The sequence below is a fragment of the Phaseolus vulgaris genome, chromosome 4 (assembly GCF_051622355.1).
Source record: "Phaseolus vulgaris cultivar YP4 chromosome 4, ASM5162235v1, whole genome shotgun sequence".
NCBI lineage: Eukaryota > Viridiplantae > Streptophyta > Magnoliopsida > Fabales > Fabaceae > Phaseolus > Phaseolus vulgaris.
In genome coordinates this window covers 6,203,999-6,223,388 of record NC_143501.1, presented here as the reverse complement: position 1 = coordinate 6,223,388, position 19,390 = coordinate 6,203,999, and the positions used below count along the sequence as shown (strand labels likewise).

At 45.3% G+C, this 19,390-nt stretch overlaps 1 protein-coding gene across 2 annotated transcripts; it reads left to right on the top strand.

Annotated features, from left to right (window-relative positions):
- The first annotated feature begins 1,445 nt into the window (after window positions 1-1,445).
- On the top strand, window positions 1,446-4,223 carry LOC137836995 (receptor-like protein kinase FERONIA). Of its 2 annotated transcripts, XM_090301589.1 has the most exons (2): window positions 1,480-1,918; window positions 2,031-4,223. In XM_090301589.1, exon 2 carries the CDS (start codon window positions 2,632-2,634, stop codon window positions 4,021-4,023), a length of 1,392 nt encoding a protein of 463 aa, XP_090157715.1. In that variant the 5' UTR covers window positions 1,480-1,918; window positions 2,031-2,631; the 3' UTR covers window positions 4,024-4,223. The 2 variants fall into 2 exon arrangements, with proteins under 2 accessions (XP_068501908.1, XP_090157715.1); XM_068645807.2 differs by having other exon boundaries at window positions 1,446-4,223.
- The last annotated feature ends 15,167 nt before the right edge of the window (window positions 4,224-19,390 follow it).

Sequence of the window (19,390 nt, the reverse complement as noted above, 5' to 3'; positions counted from 1 at the left end):
GGAGTCTTGGCTTGTATTGTAGAGAGTATGGTTGAAACAATTGCAGCTGCCACTTCCCTCAAGTTGAATTAGGGACAATTTATGATTTAAGTGTGGGGGGAAGAATTGTAATTAGAATTTGTTTTACTATTTCTATTTCAGTAGTTTCTTTTACTCTTTTACTACTTAATTTTAAGATTTTTTTTTTTTTGAAAGTGATCTAGGAAAGACTTTGACTAGGAAAGATTGAGTATTTAAGCTTATCCATTTGTGACTCATCTCTTTTTTTTTTTTTAGAGTTTACTAGGTTTCCTTTCAAATAAAAATTCTTGGATACTTTTTTTTGTACAACAAGCATCTAAAGTGTCTAGTACAAGCATTATGTATGTTTTAAGAAAATTTTTGAGTTTCTTGACTTTTTTTTTTTTGTGTGGATTCCTTTGAAAAGTTTTGAAAAATAAGTTGGTTATGAGAATCTTCTATGAATCTTTTGAGATAGACTATCCCTGGTGAGTTTTTGAACTTTGATTGATATATTGTCTAATGTACTGTATAATGGTTTGTCTGATAGATCATTTGATGCTTTCGATTCTTTATTTTGTAACTATGATTTACATATGAATTGATACGCGAACCCAACAAAATATGTAAAACAATTTAACCATTAATAATTTTATTCATACTTATTTTTATTAAAAAATACTATAAAAAAATATTTATAAAAATATCCATATTAAATAAAATAATTTTTTATTTATAATATTTTTATTATTTAAATCTTATTTACGTCATCGTCAAACAGTTTTTTTTAATAGATCTGTATTTATATTTTGAGAAAGAGTCTCCCAATAGATTATGTTGGAAAACGTTGAAAAAAGGACTCATTATTATCAACAAGTGCAAACCAAGGTATTAAGAAGTAGAAAAAAAGGTAGATAAGAAGTATATATTTTGACCTCTTCAAAAAAGGTAGACAAGAAGTATGAGTAACCATTTTTTCAAAAAACAATATATATAAATCACTTTTATTTAATTTTTACTCGAATTATAAACCGTGAATAATTAAAAAAAATCAATCGAACTAATTTTCTAGTATTTAAATAATAAATTTCTATAAACGAAAACACATTAGAACATTTACGGGTTTATCTTAGAGTACCCTATTGAATTTTCACTATATTAAATTAGAAAAAAGTTAGATGTACATCATTCAATCTTAATATATATAATAAAATAATAATATTTTTACTTTACTAGTTGATTCATCCTAAATTATTTTATATTTAAAATAAAAAATTCAAACAATATCTATAAAACAATAATACTTTTACTTTAGTAGGTGATTATTTTAAATGAAACAAATGTATAGATGATAAGTTTGAAGTTTTTTGATGTGATAGATTTAAAAATAAATATATAGTAAAAAATAATTTATAATTAAAATATTAGGAGTTGTAAGTGATTGTATAAAAAATTGGAATTGTGGTTCAGCATGACCATGATTAGAATAGATGTTTATACTTATACTTAACAGTACTAGGAACCTTCGTGTCTTCTTTGCTTCTTTGCAACTGCTACAAGCTCGTTGTGAATGAGAAAATTAAGTGTTCACAATACAACTTCAACAGTCTTTCAGGTTAGTTAACAATGGGGTTCAGCAGTATCACCCCCTTAAAACTCTTCCTCTTCCACCTCTTTTCGAACCTCCAAGCCTACACCCCAGTCAACAATTTCACAATCAATTGCGGCAGCACTGGAACATCCTACGACGGTGAAACAACATGGACAGGGGACACAGCTTCGATGTTCTTGTCTCATCAAGACAACACCATTTCCGCTAACCCAACACCACCACAATCTAATTCCACCCTTCAACTACCCTACACCACAGCACGCATCTCTCGTTCCCAATTCAATTACTCCTTCCCCGTAACCCCAGGTTCCTATTTCCTTCGCCTCTTCTTCTACCCCGCTTCTTACCCCTCCTTTCCTTCTACACAAATATCCTTCACCGTTCATTGCAACCATTTCACCCTCTTCTACGGTTTCAGCACCGACGAGGATGACACGGAAACCATCTTCAGAGAATACGTCGTCAACGTTGACAACGGTGAGACGCTCAACCTCAGCTTCACTCCCTCACAACCTAACTCCCACGCTCTCATCAACGGAATCCAGGTATTTTCTATCCCAACCGATCTCTATTACACTTCACCACATCATGCAGGCTTCAAGCTCGTCGGAACCCACACCTTGTACCGCGTTACATCCGACACTGCTCTCCACGCACAGTATAGACTCAAAGTAGGTCAAGGAATTTCGCCGCCAAAGAACACCGGTTTGTTCAGAAACTTGGTCGACGGTGACGAACACTATTTAATCAAAGAAAAAAATCCTAACAATGATGATCTAGCAGGCGACGTGGATGGTAAGAGGAACATAACCCTGCACCATGGTTTGGTGGCACCAAAGGTACTGCACAGAACAGAGCCTATCACCAAGAGATCTCTTAAGTTGACTTGGGACTTTCCCGTTGACTCTGGCTTCTACTACTTGGTTAGGCTCCATTTTTGTGAACTTGATCAGAACATCGGTGATAGGGTGTTCTGCATTTACATAGGGAGCGACCTGGCTGAGGATCACGCTGATGTTATGAGATGGAGCAACCAACGTAAAGGTCTCGCTGTGCAGAGAAACTTCGTCGTTTTGATTCCCCAAAAAGATAGTCAAGAAAAGGTTAATCTCTCGCTCCAATTGCATCCTTATTTGAATTCGAGCAATCCGTGCTTGAATGGCCTCGAGATCTTCAAAATCAGCGACTCCAACAACCTCGCCGGCGGCATAGCAGTCGGAGAGAGAAGGAGCGTCTTATCAGTCGAAAAGAAAAGGAATAAACTCAAAATTATCATAGCAGGAATGGTTTTCGTCTCCGTCTCGTTTGTTGGTTTCGTCGTCGTTTGGTGCGCAAGATCCATGTTAATTCCACCCTCGTTCTCAACCAATGCACACGAGATGTCAACCAATGCACACGAACTGTCAGCCAACACGCTCATCTGCCGACGCTTCTACCTCCTCGAGATCAAAGCCGCCACCAACAACTTCGACGACGCTTCCGTCGTCGGCGTCGGGGGATTTGGCCACGTGTACAGGGGCTTCATCCGCAGAATTTTCATCCCGGTGACTCTCAAGCTCTTCAAACCCGGTTCAAACGAGATCGAGGTGGCTATTAAGCGCCACAAACCGGGTTCAAAGCAGGGCAGTGAAGAGTTTCTGAACGAGATCGAGATGCTCTCGCAGCTCCGCCATCGCAATATCGTTCCACTTATCGGTTACTGCAACAGCAACAAGGAGATGATCCTGGTCTATAATTTCATGGCACGAGGCAACCTCCGCGAGCATCTCTACAACAGCGACAAGCCTCCGTTGCCATGGAAGCGGCGCTTGCAGATTTGTATCGACGCAGCGCACGCGCTGCATTATCTTCACTGCTGCGCCCAAACATACACGATCATCCACAGCGACGTGAAAACCACGAACATCTTGTTGGATGAGGAATGGGTAGCCAAGGTTTCGGACTTTGGGCTTTCCAGAATTGGGCCCACGGGCGATTCCAAGTCCAATGTCTGCACCACCCCTGTGAAGGGTAGCTTTGGGTATATAGATCCAGAGTATTATAAACGACAACATTTGACGGAAAAGTCTGACGTGTACTCTTTCGGAGTAGTGTTGTTTGAGGTACTGTGCGCTCGTCCTCCTCTGATCCGCACGGCGGAGCCGAGAGAAGAGTCGCTTGGGAATTGGGTTAGATACTGTTACCAAAATGGGACCATGGCACAGATATTGGATCCCACCTTGAAGGGGAAGATCGCGCTCAAATGCTTTATAATGTTTTGCGAGATTGGGTTGAGTTGTTTGTCAGATATTGGGGAGCAGAGACCGTCCATGAACGACGTCGTTGGGATGCTTATATATGCCCTGCAACTACAAGAAAGTGCAGACATTAGCGAGGCAAACTCTGATAGCCAAAACCCATTGTCTAGTTAGCCAATTGAATCACTTCTTCATTTCTACGATTAACGATTTTGATGAGACGAGTATAATACGACTGTTTTAACAAAGTCAGAAATTTTATTACGGTTGATTTCTTTATGTAATTCTTGTTGATTTTTTTTTTCTAATTTTTATTGATAAGATATTTAATTGATTAAATTATAGATTTTTATAAAATATTTTATATTCATATCTTTCTTAATTTAGTCATAATTTATAGAATTATAGATTTGTTTAAGTCTATTTATAAATTATATGAATGAAAAAATATAGAGTGAACAATTTGGTATTAGGACTTCTTTTTTCTGATTGTCTGTATTTAAATTATTGGAATTTCAATGGTAGTTCAATATGAAGGTACAGTATCAAATAAACACCATCTAGGTTTCTTAGTATAAAATGTTTTTTCAATCACTTACAAATACATATATGTCCACTAGTAAGTTCTAGAATTGCTCAATTAACACAGTTTTTTATTGTGTGGCTTAAGTTAATTTACACGATCATATAAGAAAAGTAAGTTTTTTCCTTGTATTCCTTAGTAATGCTTATCACAAAAAAATAGTGGTGCTACAATCTACATATCAAGCAAATGTTTACTACTGTAGTTTTTTTTTTTTTTCTGAGTAGTTGATATATTTTCTCTTCGAGTTGAGATTCAGGAGAAAAATCATGATGAAATTCATATTTTGTTTAACAAGAAGTTGATAGTGAGTCTATATTGAAAACAAAGAGTAACAAAGTTAAGAGTGTGCAATAATTTGATTGGTCAATAATCACAGAATAAGGAAGAATTTGAGCATGATATCGAAAGTTTGAATGTTGATGTTGATGATATATACATCATTCGTCCCCTCAAGAAACTAATGCAAAAAACATATCTTCTCCTCAAGAACCTGATATAGAAAAAAGAACTTTTCCAAATCGTGTCATAAAGGTACCCTTAAACCTACTATAATCCTGACTTCAACGGTAAGATAAAGTAATTACATTTATAATTAGAATTTGACTAACTCAACTATCACATCTATAAGCAATTATATATTGTGCAGGAAGCTTTGACTCTAAATGGAAGCATGCCATGAATGAGAGATGAGATCCTTGTAAAAAAATAAAAATGAAAATTAGTAGGATGTCGATCGATGCATTCTATGAGATTTAATGTAGATGATACAATTGGCAGATTCAAAGCTAGATTAGTGGTAAAGGGATGTACACAAGCATATGGAATACATTACATTGAAACATTTTGATATAATTTTGATGTAGGATTGGTCGCTTAAACAGTGACCTATATGTCCTTTTAAGATGCTCTAGACATTCTTGCTTGTCCGACAAGTAAGGATCTCCTAGAGTGTCTTTGATATCTTTACAACATGCATTTAAAAGTATGTTACAAATAAAAATCATATACAAAAGTATTTTACTTTATTTATAGAAATAGTGCTTCTACCTTTATTGGTGTGTATTTGGATGACCCTCCATCACATTTGCTCTTGTATCCAAAATTAGCACAATTCAAATATTGTTATCTCTAGTTGTAAACCTTGTATAAAATATTATATAATGATTTATAAATTTCCTTATTAGCTTATAATCCTTTTCATTTAAGGACAATCATTCAAAAAAAGGGTTATTCAATGTTCAATAATGAAGGATTATATAGAGTATTATAATGAAGGACATGGACGGGGATCCAGAGAGTTCAGGGGATGGGATCATTGGAGTGAGACCAATGCCAAACAAACTCAGAATGATTATTGTACCGCCCTGGTAGTCGGAAGTAATGACATGGCGTCGAGCTGTGATATAGGCGTGTTGGATGGTACACCTAGTTGGCAGAAGGGAAGGAGGTCGGGGGGTTCGCGTACTCGCCAGTTATTAAGTTGGCGTGCTCCGATCTCCATCACACCAATACCGGCGGTCACCAAGTTGAAGATGAAGTCGTCATATATGAATCCAGGCGACCAAGTGATTAGAGATCGCCAAAGCAAGGACATCGCTGAAGATGAAGGCAGATGGATGCTTCCCAGCTGGCCAGAGGATGAGGTCGGGGGACAGCTTACTCGGGCATAAACGGTGGAACAGGTGGTGCAGATTATGAAGGCGGCCGGCGAGACCACAGGGAAGGTGTGTACGAAGGCACCCTAACTCGCCAATCCAGTAGAGATTGCGCTCCAAGACAACCATGCACTGAGTAGTATCATGCATAAGTAACTTAGCCAAAGGAGAGTCAGAAGTAGCGCCCAAGTCAAGGATGCTCCAGATGAAGGCACGTGTACAGCTGGATGCAAGCCATGTGTCCAGGTGTGTAACTGCTAGGAGAGAGAAAGTGTCCAGGTATATAAGAGTTTCTCAACGAACTTCTGAGGTACGCACGTTCATATTGTCTTCTTTACGCTTGCGAGTTCTTGAGTATGCTGAGAGAGAACTGGTTCACGGTTCCTTGAGAGTTCTTGAGTGTTACTCTTAGTAATTGGTGGTTCGGTCACTGACTTGGGCGTTGGAGTGCGATCGGCCGCAGCGGCGCCGTTCTGTTCTTTTGCAGGTTCTTGAGGTGGATCACGGCGAAGGACGGAGGCGAACGCGGCGCATACGTCGATCCAAGTTTGACGAGGCAAAGCTCCAGCGTTCTGGTCAACAGGCGGGATCATCAGGCGCCCACCGTGGGGCCGTGTAAAACCTGTTCCCATCCACAGCGTGAGTTCTTGGAGGTTTTTGCAGTTTTCTGTGTGGTTGTGTGCTGGTGCAACCATTGCCCGCTGTTCATTTAGGATTTGTTCGGTAATTTCGCGTTTTCCACCGTTCGTTTGGGTTTTTGTTCGGTGAGGTGAAGTTTTCTGCTGATTGCGCGGATTTTGTTCGGTGAGATCTGAGTTCTTTGGCTCGTTTGGATTTTCGTGGAAGAAGTGCTGGTTTTTGGTGGAGTTGCAGGTTTCTGTGGAAGTTCGCCGTGTTCTTGAGGTTTCTTTCGAAGTTTCGCGAAGTTCAGACCGATTGATCGCTGAATCGATCGTCGCTGAAGGAGGTGTTGTTCATTACTCTCTGTGATTCGTCAAGTTTTCATGAGAAAAATGAGAAGCAACCGTTCAAGTCCAGTTGCGCCCGTTGCTGCTGAAGGCGCCATGACTATGGCGCAGATGGTGGAAATTATGCGTTCGCTGCAGGCGAATGTGGAGGCCTCGCGCATAGAGCAGGAAAGAATGCACGAGGACCTGGTCGCCTCTCGGGCCAGGAATGACGAGCTTAGCAAAGTAACTGAAGAACTGCGTCAAGCTCTTCAGGAACAGCGAGGGCGCCCAGTCGCTGAAGAGGTCGCGCCGTCAACGCCGCCTCGTGTTTTTCCTATGCCTTTCGCTCAGGCGATTACCGACAAGCCTATCCCTACGAGCGTGGTGCCTGTGAAAGCTGTTTTTACCGGCGTGGAGGATCCCGAAGCACATCTCACCACGTTCCATACGCAGATGATGCTGCCAGGAGGATCAGACGCCGTGTACTGCAAGATGTTTGTGAGCACACTCCAGGGAACGGCGCTGGAATGGTTTGTGAGCCTGCCTACAGGTCACATAACCAACTTCCAACAGTTTTCAAAGATCTTCATCGAGCAGTACATCGTGAACAAGGCACCGCCCAGGGTGTCTTACGATTTGTTTGACATAAGGCAGTATCAGGGAGAGTCCCTCAGGGACTACCTGAATCGTTTTGGGGCGCAGATGGTCTGCTCGCCGGCCAAAGATGAAGAGATGCTGGTCTACGCATTCAAGAAGGGCGTGCTGCCGGGACCATTCTGCGAGGCATTGATCAGGGCTCACCCTGCCACGTTTGCTGAGGTCAGGCGGCTTGCGGTGGCCCACATCGCCGATGAGAGTGAAGTCGCCGAGAAGAGGGGCAGCGTGGCTCCCGCCAGGCCACGTGCCCAGACCAGGATCCAGCCGCAGAGGGTGCTGGAGACAGCGGCGGCCAGGAGGGATCAGAGGACTCGTCATCCTTATGACCCAAGGAAGAACAAGGGCAGGGGCCAAGGACGCCCGCAACCAGCACGCCGGGAGTATAATCGCCCACCTAAGCACAAGTTTGTCATGGGATTGGCGGACCTGATCGTCATTCCCAATATATCAGCTAGGTTGAAAGCGCCCGAGAAGGTGGGCGACAAGGTGCTGGGACCAAAGCCAGACGCCTGGTGTGAGTTCCACCAGGGCTTTGGCCACACCGTGGATTCGTGTTTGGCTTTAGGATACCAGCTCGACGATCTGGTCAAGAGCGGGTTCCTAAACGACTACTTGCTGGACAGAAGGACGGGGGCGCGTCGAGCTCCCAACCAGCAGGTGGAGAGGCTCAGCAGCACGAGATGCCTACCCACGGAGAAATCCACACCATTGCAGGAGGTTTCTCAGGTGGTGGATGCATCGCATCACAGAGGAAGAAGTACGCGAGGTCTGTGATGACGGTGGATATGTTTGAAGACCACTTGCCGGATGTGGACATTACGTTCACCAAGCAAGATCTTCGGGACGTTGTGCCCCACGACAACGACCCCATAGTCATCTCGCTGATCACAGCAGGAAGGAAGGTCCACAGGGTTCTGGTGGACCAAGGAAGCTCGGCAGATGTGATGTTCTGGCCGACTTTCACGCAGTTGGAGCTACCCCTTGACCAGCTGAGGCCCTATGGAGGGTGTTTGTATGGGTTCGCTGGTGACCAGGTGGAGGTCAGGGGGTACATTGAATTGAGGACCACGTTTACAGATGAGGCTGGTTCGAGAACAGAGAAAATCAAGTACCTTGTCGTGAACGCCCCTTCAGCATACAACATTCTGCTGGGAAGACCCACGCTCAACAGAATAGGTGCTATACCGTCGACCCGACACATGAAGGTGAAGCTGCCGTCTATGGAAAGGGTGGTGATCACCATCAAATCCGACCAGAAAGAAGCGAAGAAGTGCTATGAGAATAGCCTGAAGAACAAGAGGTCGGTGAGTTATGTGACAACCACCCCGCCTCCTGGTGTGAAGCCCAGATCGACGGTAATAGAAGAGACCGCCGGGAATGACGTGGTAATGGTGGATGCTGAGCTAGGGGAGGGGAACGCCGGTCTGGAGGAAGAAGAGGCGCGGAATCGTCCTGAGGAAGCGAGGGAGTTGGGAATCGCCAGGGCGGTGATCGCCAGAGAAACCAGACCAAAACCCGTCGAGCAGTGGCTCAAAAGAGAGATCGGAGGAAAGATCTTCAAGCTGGGAAGATCTCTGGAGGTTGAGCTCCAAGACCAGATCGCTAAGGTGATAGAGCGGCATCTGGATGCGTTTGCATGGTCCGCTTCGGACATGCCCGGGATCGACCCCGACTTCTTGTGCCATCATTTGGCGATGGACAGTCAGGTAAGACCAGTACGACAGAGGAGAAGGAAGTTCAACGAGGAGAGGAGGCAGGCGATCAGAGACGAAACACAGAAACTCCTCGCTGCAGGCCATATCAGGGAGGTGCAGTACCCTGATTGGCTGGCCAATGTCGTGCTGGTGAAAAAGAGTAATGGGAAATGGCGCATGTGCGTCGATTTCACTGATCTGATTAAGGCTTGCCCGAAGGACTCATATCCTTTACCAAGCATAGACGCCCTGGTGGACAGTGCTGCAGGGTGTAAGTTGTTAAGTTTCCTGGATGCCTTCTCGGGGTATAACCAGATCAAGATGCATCCCATGGATGAAGAGAAGACTGCCTTCATGACCGAGAGATCGTGCTACTGCTACAAGATGATGCCGTTTGGGCTGAAGAACGCGGGGGCCACGTACCAGAGGCTGATGGATCGAGTACTTGCACCCATGCTGGGAAGGAATGTGCAAGCGTACGTGGATGACATGGTCGTGACCTCGCCGGAGAAGAGCAAGCACGTTGCGGATTTGGAGGAGTTATTCACTACGATCGCCAAGTTTAAGTTGAAGCTGAATCCCGAGAAGTGCATCTTTGGCGTGGAGGCTGGGAAGTTCCTGGGATTTCTCCTAACTGAAAGAGGAATAGAAGCCAACCCTGATAAGTGCGCTGCCATTTTGGCGATGAGGAGCCCGGCTACAGTGAAGGAAGTGCAACAGCTTACAGGTCGGATGGCCGCCCTGTCTCGTTTCGTGTCCGCTAGTGGAGAGAAGGGTCATCCGTATTTTCAGTGCTTAAGGCGGAATAACAAGTTTGCCTGGACGAAGGAGTGTGAAGAAGTCTTCGTCAAGCTGAAGGAGTATTTGGCGAGCCCATCGGTTTTGTGTAAACCGCTGGTGGGGACCCCTCTCAGGTTGTATTTTGCTGTAACTGAGAGGGCGGTGAGTTCGGTGCTCGCCCACGACCAAGATCAGGCTCAAAAACCCATTTACTTTGTTAGTAAGGTGCTGCAGGGCCCCGAAATGAGGTATCAGGCCCTGGAGAAGGCTGCACTGGCAGTAGTCTTTTCGGCGAGGAGGTTACGCCACTATTTCCATAGCTTCACGATACTGGTGATGACCGACTTGCCCATCCAGAAGGTCTTGAAGAAGCCTGACGTTGCTGGGAGGATGGTGAAGTGGGCAGTGGAGCTGCCGGAGTTTGATATTAAGTATGAGCCCCGAGGCCCGATCAAGGGGCAGATCTTCGCAGATTTTGTGGTCGAGCTCTCGTCTGAAGCAGCACGAGTTGAGGGGGATGATTTTCGTTGGGTGCTTTCAGTGGACGGATCGTCGAACCAGCAGGGTAGCGGTGCTGGAGTCATCTTGGAGGGACCCAATGGCGTGCAGATCGAACAATCCTTGAGGTTTGCCTTCAAGGCCAGCAATAATCAAGCAGAATATGAGGCGCTGATCGCCGGTATCTTGCTGGCTAAGGAGATGGGAGCCAGGGTGCTGATGGCTAAGAGTGACTCGCTGTTGGTCACGGGGCAAGTAACAGGAAAGTTCCAGGCTAAAGATCCACAAATGGCGGCTTACCTCGAGTATGTACAGGAATTGAAGAGTTCCTTTGCCTCCTTTGAAGTGGTGCATGTGCCCAGAGAGCAGAATGCCCGAGCTGACTTGCTAGCTAAGCTCGCCAGTTCAGGCAAGGGGGGTAGGCAGAGGACGGTGATTCAAGAAACTCTGAAGACGCCGAGAGCATTTGTGGCAGATCACCTGGTTCTTCAGATAAGCAAGTCGACGGAGAAAGCGGCGAGAAGTCATAGGTCCCTGATTCAAGAGACTTTGAGGTCGCCAAGAATAAGAGCATGTCGGGGGGAGAGGGTGAACATGACGCAGGTCTGCGCTACGCATGAGCCAGACACCTGGGTAACACAGTACAAGCGATGCCTGGCGGATGGCCTTCTCCCGCTGGATCCGACGGAGGCTAGAAAGGTAAAGAAGAATTCTAGCAAGTTCACAATGATTGATGGCGAGCTGTACAGGTTTGGGTTCACTCACCCACTCCTGGAATGTGTGCACGGGGAAAAATGTACAAGAATTATGGCAGAGTTCCATGAAGGGATATGCGGAAGCCACGTCGGGGGTCGAGCTCTGGCCGCAAGGACTCTCCGTGCAGGTTACTACTGGCCAACAATGAGAGAAGATTGCAAGAGGTATGCGCAGTGCTGCAAACAATGCCAACAGCACGCCGATTAGCACAAGGCGCCTCCCGAGGAGTTGAAATCGATTTACAGCCCTTGGCCGTTTCATACATGGGGAATCGACATCCTGGGACCGTTTCCCCTGGCGATCAGGCAGATGAAGTACTTGGTAGTGGCGATTGAATATTTCACCAAGTGGATCGAAGCAGAACCAGTGGCCCAGATCACCACACACAAGATTGAGGGTTTCGTGTGGAAGAACATTGTGTGTCGGTTTGGTGTGCCCAAGCGCCTGGTGTCGGACAATGAGACTCAGTTTGCAAGTCACCTGTTGAAGAAGCTGTGCGAAGGGGTGGGAATTCAACAAGTGTTTGCATCCGTCGAGCACCCTCAGACGAATGGCCAAGTAGAGTCAGCCAATCGGGTGTTGCTAAGAGGTTTGAAGAGAAGGCTAGAGAAAGCCAAAGGAAGTTGGGCTGAAGAGGTACCCCGTATAGTTTGGGCGTACCACACCATCGAGCAGTCTGGCATCCATGAGACCCCGTTCAGCTTGGTCTTTGGGTGCGACGCAATGATTCCAGTAGAGATCCAGGAGAGCTCGCCGAGATTCCAGAACTTCGTGGAGGAAGACTCGAATGAGGAGAGAAGGTTGAACCTGGACCTACTGGATGAGGTCAGGGAAGAGGCGAGATTGAAAGTTGAGGCGGTGAAGAGAAGGATTGAATGAAGATATAACTCGAAGGTGATGCCAAGACAGTTCAGAGAGGGCGACCTGGTGATGAGGAAAGCCCACCAGTACGAGATGGAGAATAAGCTGTCGCCTAAGTGGACGGGACCGTTCAGAATAACCGAGGCGCTCGGGAACGGTGCCTACTGTTTAGAAACATTGGAAGGAAGGGCGATTCCTCGCACTTGGAACGCCACGCACCTCAAGTTATATTACAGTTAAGAACTTTGTAAGTACAGAAAAACACGAAGTTATATTACAATGTTTCTGTTAAAACAGTTTGAAGGGGGCACTCTTTTTTCCCTAAGGAGGGTTTTTAATGAGGCCACCCAATAAAGAAGAGTTTTCGAAGCTTAAAGTTGTTTTAGATTGCATGCTTGTTGTTTTCCGAAAGTTTTGAAGAAAGACCTTGTCACTTATATGTGATTTGAGGCAAGTTAAAGATATATTGCATGCTTTCTAGAAAGTTTCTAAGTCCCCATCGTCTTTCGGCGATTGGCGGCATCAGTTAAAGTTAAAGTCCTCATCGTCTTTCGGCGGTCGGAGGCACCAGTTAAAAGACCTCAACGCCCTCGCGCGTCCTGAGGCGAGATAAAGACCTCCTCGCCGTCGAGCGAATGCAGGCGAGGAAGAGCAAAAGGTCCTCAGTGTTTCTGGGGGAGAGGAGATGTAACCCCTGGGGCAATGTAGAGGCACCAACAAAAGTCCTCAGTGTTTCTGGAGGAGAGAAGATGTACCCCCTAGGGCAATGTAGAGGCACGAGATAAAGACCTTCTCGCCGATGAGCGAGTTCAGGCGAGATAAAAGACCTTCTCGCTGATGAGCGAGTTCAGGCGAGTTAAAGACCTTCTCGCCGATGAGCGAGTTCAGGCAAGAGAAAATCCTTCTCGTCTTGAACGAGTTCAGGTATGGTGTGAAGGGTAGAAGAAGTTTGGAGGGTGGCTAGGGTAGGTTCGAAGAGAACGCCTAGCCACCCGGTCTTTTGTTCTGAAGCTCAGGGAGGTAGAGAAGGATCCGAAAGGCGCCTCTACCACCAGATAAAGGAACAGTGGCCAAGTTGTGAAGCCAGGAGGAAGTTGATATTGCCAAGAGTCATTGGCGACCAGGAGAAATTCAAGCAGTAACGAGGAAGTCAAGACCCGTTTTGATAAGGCAGATTAGATGAGCGGAGTCTTAAGCCATTAGTTGAGTTGAAGTTCGTTATTTGAAGAGCGATTTTACGCTAAGGTTCATTACCCTGAAGTTACAAGTTGTTAGAGTGTTATTGTTCGAAAGCTGATGGTTCGTAGCAGGTAGTATATAATTACGCCTACGAAGTTACTAAGTTAATTTCGTTGAAGTGAATTGTGCAAGAAGAGACAAAGCAGACAGAGAAGTTATAAGAAGAAGTACAAAGACTTTATCATAAGGTATAATCAGTTCGAGACACATGTACAAATAAAGAGAGAGTTTATTACAAGTATAAGAGAGAGACAAAGGAATAATGGATGGAGGGAAGCCAATCAATCTTCAGAAGGAACAACCTTCCCATCCACCACCTCGTTGTTGAGAGACACCATGGTAAGATCCAAATCGGGGTACATGCAGGCGAACTGTTCTCGGGCAGCCTCGAATCCAGCAGCAAGAATCTGGGCAGAGCTCAGCTCAAGTTCTTCGATCTGTTTCTTTAGCCCCTCGTTCTGCTGCTTCAGCTCTTCAGCTTGTTTCTTAAGTTCTTCAACTGCTTCCCGAGCTTGAAGAAGGTCTTCAGTAACCTTCTTGGATTCTGCCTGCACCTGGGCCAGCTCTGCGGCGATCTTCCCGTTCTCTTCGTTGGCTTCAGCGAGCTTGGCCACGGTGTCGTCTCTCTCCTTCTCCACCTTCCCCAAGAAGACCTCCCGATCGGCTGACCTTTTCTCAAGGTTCTTTACCTTGGCGGCGTCTGCTTTGATCAACTCCTCCAGGTCAGCCACTTTGACGCGATAAGGTACCAGCTTGCTCTCCAGCTCGATCTTCTCTTGAGCCAAAAGTTGCACCTTATGTCGTATATCGGTGGCCTCCTTGCGTGCCACCCGGAGCTCAGTGCTCATGGCATCTTCCACTCGAGAGTGATCAATCTCGGTGAGTGTTAGGTTGCAGGATAACCTCTCCGCCTCGATCCTGATAGAGTGATTCTCAGCTCGGAGTGTGAAGATGTCATCCTGGAGCTTCTTGGTGGAACTCTCCACAGCTTTAGATATGATGGAGGGGAAATCCTCCGCCATCATCTTCAGTTTTGCTGAGAAGGGCTCCCACACCCTCTTGACCTCAAGAGAGAGGTTTGCTTGTGGAGGCACCGGGTGGGCTTGTTGTTGGTTCTCGCCGCCACCTTCTTGAGTTGGTTGTTCAATGGGTGCTTCTTGGCGTGGTGGCGACGTCGGGGATTCAGTGATAAGGATAGGCGAATTGTGAGCACCCTCATCCCCGACTGGTGCAGCATTTGCGGTTGAGGTGTTTGAAGGAGGACCCCCTCCCGCTGATACATAGGGCGTGGAGGCGCTCGGGGGGTTCTCCATGAAGTTAGCTTCGGCGGCCTCAACCACAGGAAGTGCGGATGCCGGAGGAACCGCTTGGACTGGCGAGGCGGGGGCTGGTGGAGGAAGCAGTGTTGGAGGCGGAGCGGGTGTGGAAGGTGGTGTTGATGTTGGAGGAGGAGGTGGAGCAGATGGTGAAGAAGGCGCCACCCTCTTCCTCTTGGTGATGAGGCCATCTTCAATCGCCTCATCGTCTTCTTCTTCTTCCTCATGGACCACTTGGAGGGCTTTCCTCTTTGGTTTCCTGAGGATAAGCTTTTTGCGCTGCTGTTGGGCGGGCTGGGCAGCCGAAGGTGCTGGGCCTTTAGGGGGCGATCTCCCCTGGGCGGCGGCGATCTCCACCACGAAGTTTGGCACGGTTTGGGAACCCGACGCCAACCCATGGACTCGGGCGAGTGCCCTCAACTCAGCCAGCTTTCCCTTGCCCAACATGAGGTCTGCATGATGCAAAGAAACATGGGTCAGTTCAGAGAGAGAGAAAAACGCATAAGTCAGTATGCAAGAAAGCAGATAAGGGGTGCAGAAAATAAAACCAAAGTCTTGTGTACAACACACAGGACGCCCAGCAACAGTTAACAGAGGAATGGCAAGGCAAAAACTTAAACGCTGAAGCGCTAACCTATGCGAGCCTCGAGTTGATCTTCGAAGAATTCGAAGGAGATGAGCGCGGTGGTAAGGAAGGTAATGTTGAGATCTGCCACGCTCTTCCAGAAGAGGCATAGATCTTTGTCCAGGGCTCCCATGTTGTCGGGGCTCCTTGGCCTCCTGAAGCTACCCTTGGACTCTTTATTCCCCTTGTTTACCCAATACAAGGGGAAACCGTCGAGCAGTGAGGCGTCCTTGTCGTTTGGGCGCACCTGGACGAACTTGCCCTTCCAATCCTTGTAGGATTGCTGGAAGATGGAGAAGATCGACCTCCCAGCAATCCCGTTTAGACTCACCCACAGGCGATCTCCTGGGTGTTTAGCTTCAAAGAGGAAAAGAAAGACGTCCACTGACGCTGGCAGCCCCAAATGTGCGCACATGATTTGGAACGCCCGCACGAACGCCCAGCTGTTGGGATGGAGCTGGGCGGCGGCGATGTCGAGCTCGGTAAGTAGCTCCCTTTCAAAACGAGTGAAGGGAAACCTAAGTTTCACCTTCTTGAACAGGGTGGTGTATACGAAGCAGAACAACCCGTCGTTGTTCCCTTTGTCGTCAGCGCACACCGGCATGTCGGGGGGGGGGGGGGGGGGGGGGGGGCAAGGTAGCACCATCATCTTGTCGTCATGCTCCTTGTGGAACGACAGTTGAGGCTCTTCCCCTTTCTTCAATCGAAGAATTGCCCCAGCAGAGTTCACTGAGGAGGTTTCCTTCAACAAGGTCGGGGTGGCCCATGGGTATAATTTTTTGAAGTCTGGGGAAGGAACGAAGGCTCCTCCGGCGACAGGTGGAGTAGCCTGAGCAGGGTTAGGGCGGGAGGTTGCAGGCCTCTCAGCCTAGGAAGAATAAGCACCAGGTGCTCGCGGTGGGTTGTGAGCTTGAGATGAAGGGTTTCGTGACGAGGGAGGAGGATTTGGGGTGATCTTTGAGCGAGTCATCGCGGAAGCTGCAAATGAAGAAGAAAAGAAAAGGTGATCAGGGTTCGAAGAGGCTAACTTGATCGTGAAAGAAGGGTGAAAAACGAACGAACGAAGGCTCGTTGTAACGAAGACGAAGCCCTAAGTTACGAGAAGGGAGAAACAGAAAAAACAGCCCACAGCGTATGCACCAGACAGTTAATGGATGATGCGAATTGGTTAAAATGCAGGAAAAATCAGCAGAAGAAGTAAAGGGGGTACCTTTTTATGATCGGAAGAACAATGAAGGAAGTTGATGATTCAGGGGGTTGAAGAACGTCGTGAGCTTTTGCAGAAGAAACTTGAAGCGTTTGAGAAAACGAAGAAGTGATGGAACAGTAGAAGAGAAATGGGTTTAAGGGGTTTTTCGAATGAGTTTTGGAAGCGCAAACGACAATTAAAGGTAACCGTTGATGAAGCCACGTGTCGAGCGATTAGAGGAGTGTTTGGTGGAGCGTCAGGAAAGCAGAAAGTACAACCGCTTGGAATTCTGCGCCAGCGCCACGTAGATCGGTATTGACATAACTCCTTTAGTCTTTTCGCTGGACAAGTCTTCGCTTAAGACTGGGGGGCTTGTGTACCGCCCTGGTAGTCGGAAGTAATGACGTGGCGTCGAGCTGTGATATAGGCGTGTTGGATGGTACACCTGGTTGGCAGAAGGGAAGGAGGTCGGGGGGTTCGCGTACTCGCCAGTTATTAAGTTGGCATGCTCCGATCTCCATCACACCAATACCGGCGGTCACCAAGTTGAAGATGAAGTCGTCAGATATGAATCTAGGCGACCAAGTGATTAGAGATCGCCAAAGCAAGGACATCGCCGAAGATGAAGGCAGATGGATGCTTCCCAGCTGGCCAGAGGATGAGGTCGGGGGACAGCTTACTCGGGCATAAACGGTGGAACAGGTGGTGCAGATTATGAAGGCGGCCGGCGAGACCACAGGGAAGGTGTGTACGAAGGCACCCTAACTCGCCAATCCAGTAGAGATCGCGCTCCAAGACAACCATGCACTGAGTAGTATCATGCATAAGTAACTTAGCCAAAGGAGAGTCAGAAGTAGCGCCCAAGTCAAGGATGCTCCAGATGAAGGCACGTGTACAGCTGGATGCAAGCCATGTGTCCAGGTGTGTAACTGCTAGGAGAGAGAAAGTGTCCAGGTATATAAGAGTTTCTCAACGAACTTCTGAGGTACGCACGTTCATATTGTCTTCTTTACGCTTGCGAGTTCTTGAGTATGCTGAGAGAGAACTGGTTCACGGTTCCTTGAGAGTTCTTGAGTGTTACTCTTAGTAATTGGTGGTTCGGTCACTGACTTGGGCGTTGGAGTGCGATCGGCCGCAGTGGCGCCGTTCTGTTCTTTTGCAGGTTCTTGAGGTGGATCACGGCGAAGGACGAAGACGAACGCGGCGCATACGTCGATCCAAGTTTGACGAGGCAAAGCTCCAATGTTCTGGTCAACAGGCGGGATCAATTATGAACACAAAATAGAACTTGTATCATGGTAGGTGGATGTTAAAAATTAGAGCAAGACGTGAAATAGTGGTTAAATTAAATTTTTATGCTCAGTGCGAATCTTAAAACACTTTCCAATCTGTTTAAAACATGTATATTCCTACAAAAGTCACTTACACATTTAAAGATATTCTGGTAACTAGTGTTACACATTTGTAGTTGTGAATCAAACATATAATCTGGTAAAACTGGCTCCATAAAATAATATTTGTATTGTATCGAACCAGAAATAAGGGGATGAAAACAAGCAATTCCAGTTAAAAAATTCTAAGTCTAACATTTTAGTAAGCTTGTTGCTATGTGTGTTTTCACTCATGTCAACTTATTCTGTAAAACCTTAATTTGATTGTTTGTTTTCTAATTGTAATTTACATGCATGCTAACTCAACAAAATATCTAAACAAATTTAACCATATATAATTTTATTCATACTTATCTTATTAAAAAATACTATAAAATCTTTATAAAAATATCCATATTAAAGAAAATAATAATTTTTTTATTTACAGTACTCTTAATAATATTTTTATTATTTAAATCTTATTTACGTCATCATCGTCAAAGAGTTTTTTTTAAATAGATCTGTATTTATATTATGATAAAGAGTCTCCCAATACATTATGTTGGAAAACGTTGAAAAAAAAGGTTGACTAGTTATTATCAACAAGTGCAAACCAAGGTATTAAGAGATAGAAAAAAAGGTAGATAAAAAGTATATATTTTGACGTATCTTCATCTTTTATATAACTATGTATAAAGATGATTTCTTTTAAAAATCGTTTTTGTTGTACATAAATTTTGCCCCATTTTAATTTCTTATTTTATGTTTCAAAAATATTTTAACTCTCCACTCTTATGTTTACTCTCAAACGCAAGTTCCCTTCTTCTATCAGAAAAGGTCGAACAAGTTAAAATAGAGATTATCATACTATCGTGGAAAGATTCGACGGGATCGTGAATGTTGAGTTTGAAGAATATCAAGACTTAGATCTCTACAATAGTAACAACGTAGTCACAATCGACGCACGTCTAAGAGCAGTGTGCACTATAAAAAATAAAGAAAAAAAGAATGAGTGTGAAGTTGTTGCTTACATTACTTACCCAAAATAAGGAGAGTTTGCATTGATTTGCATGCCATAATAACTCTCATTTTTATTTGTGTTCATTTTTTTAATGGTTTATTATCTGTCTCCTCTCTCATTTTAAATGTATAATTTTTCAACCATTCAAATTAACCCTTTTCATTATTATCTCTATTATGTTGGATTTTGAGTATGCAAACTTTTTAATAACAAATATAAATACATATGTAATAATAATAAAAATAAAAAATATAGATAAATTGACACTTTTCACCCCTAAACTCTAAACCTTAAATGTTAGTTTAAATAATAAATTTCTAAATACGAAAACACATTAGAACATT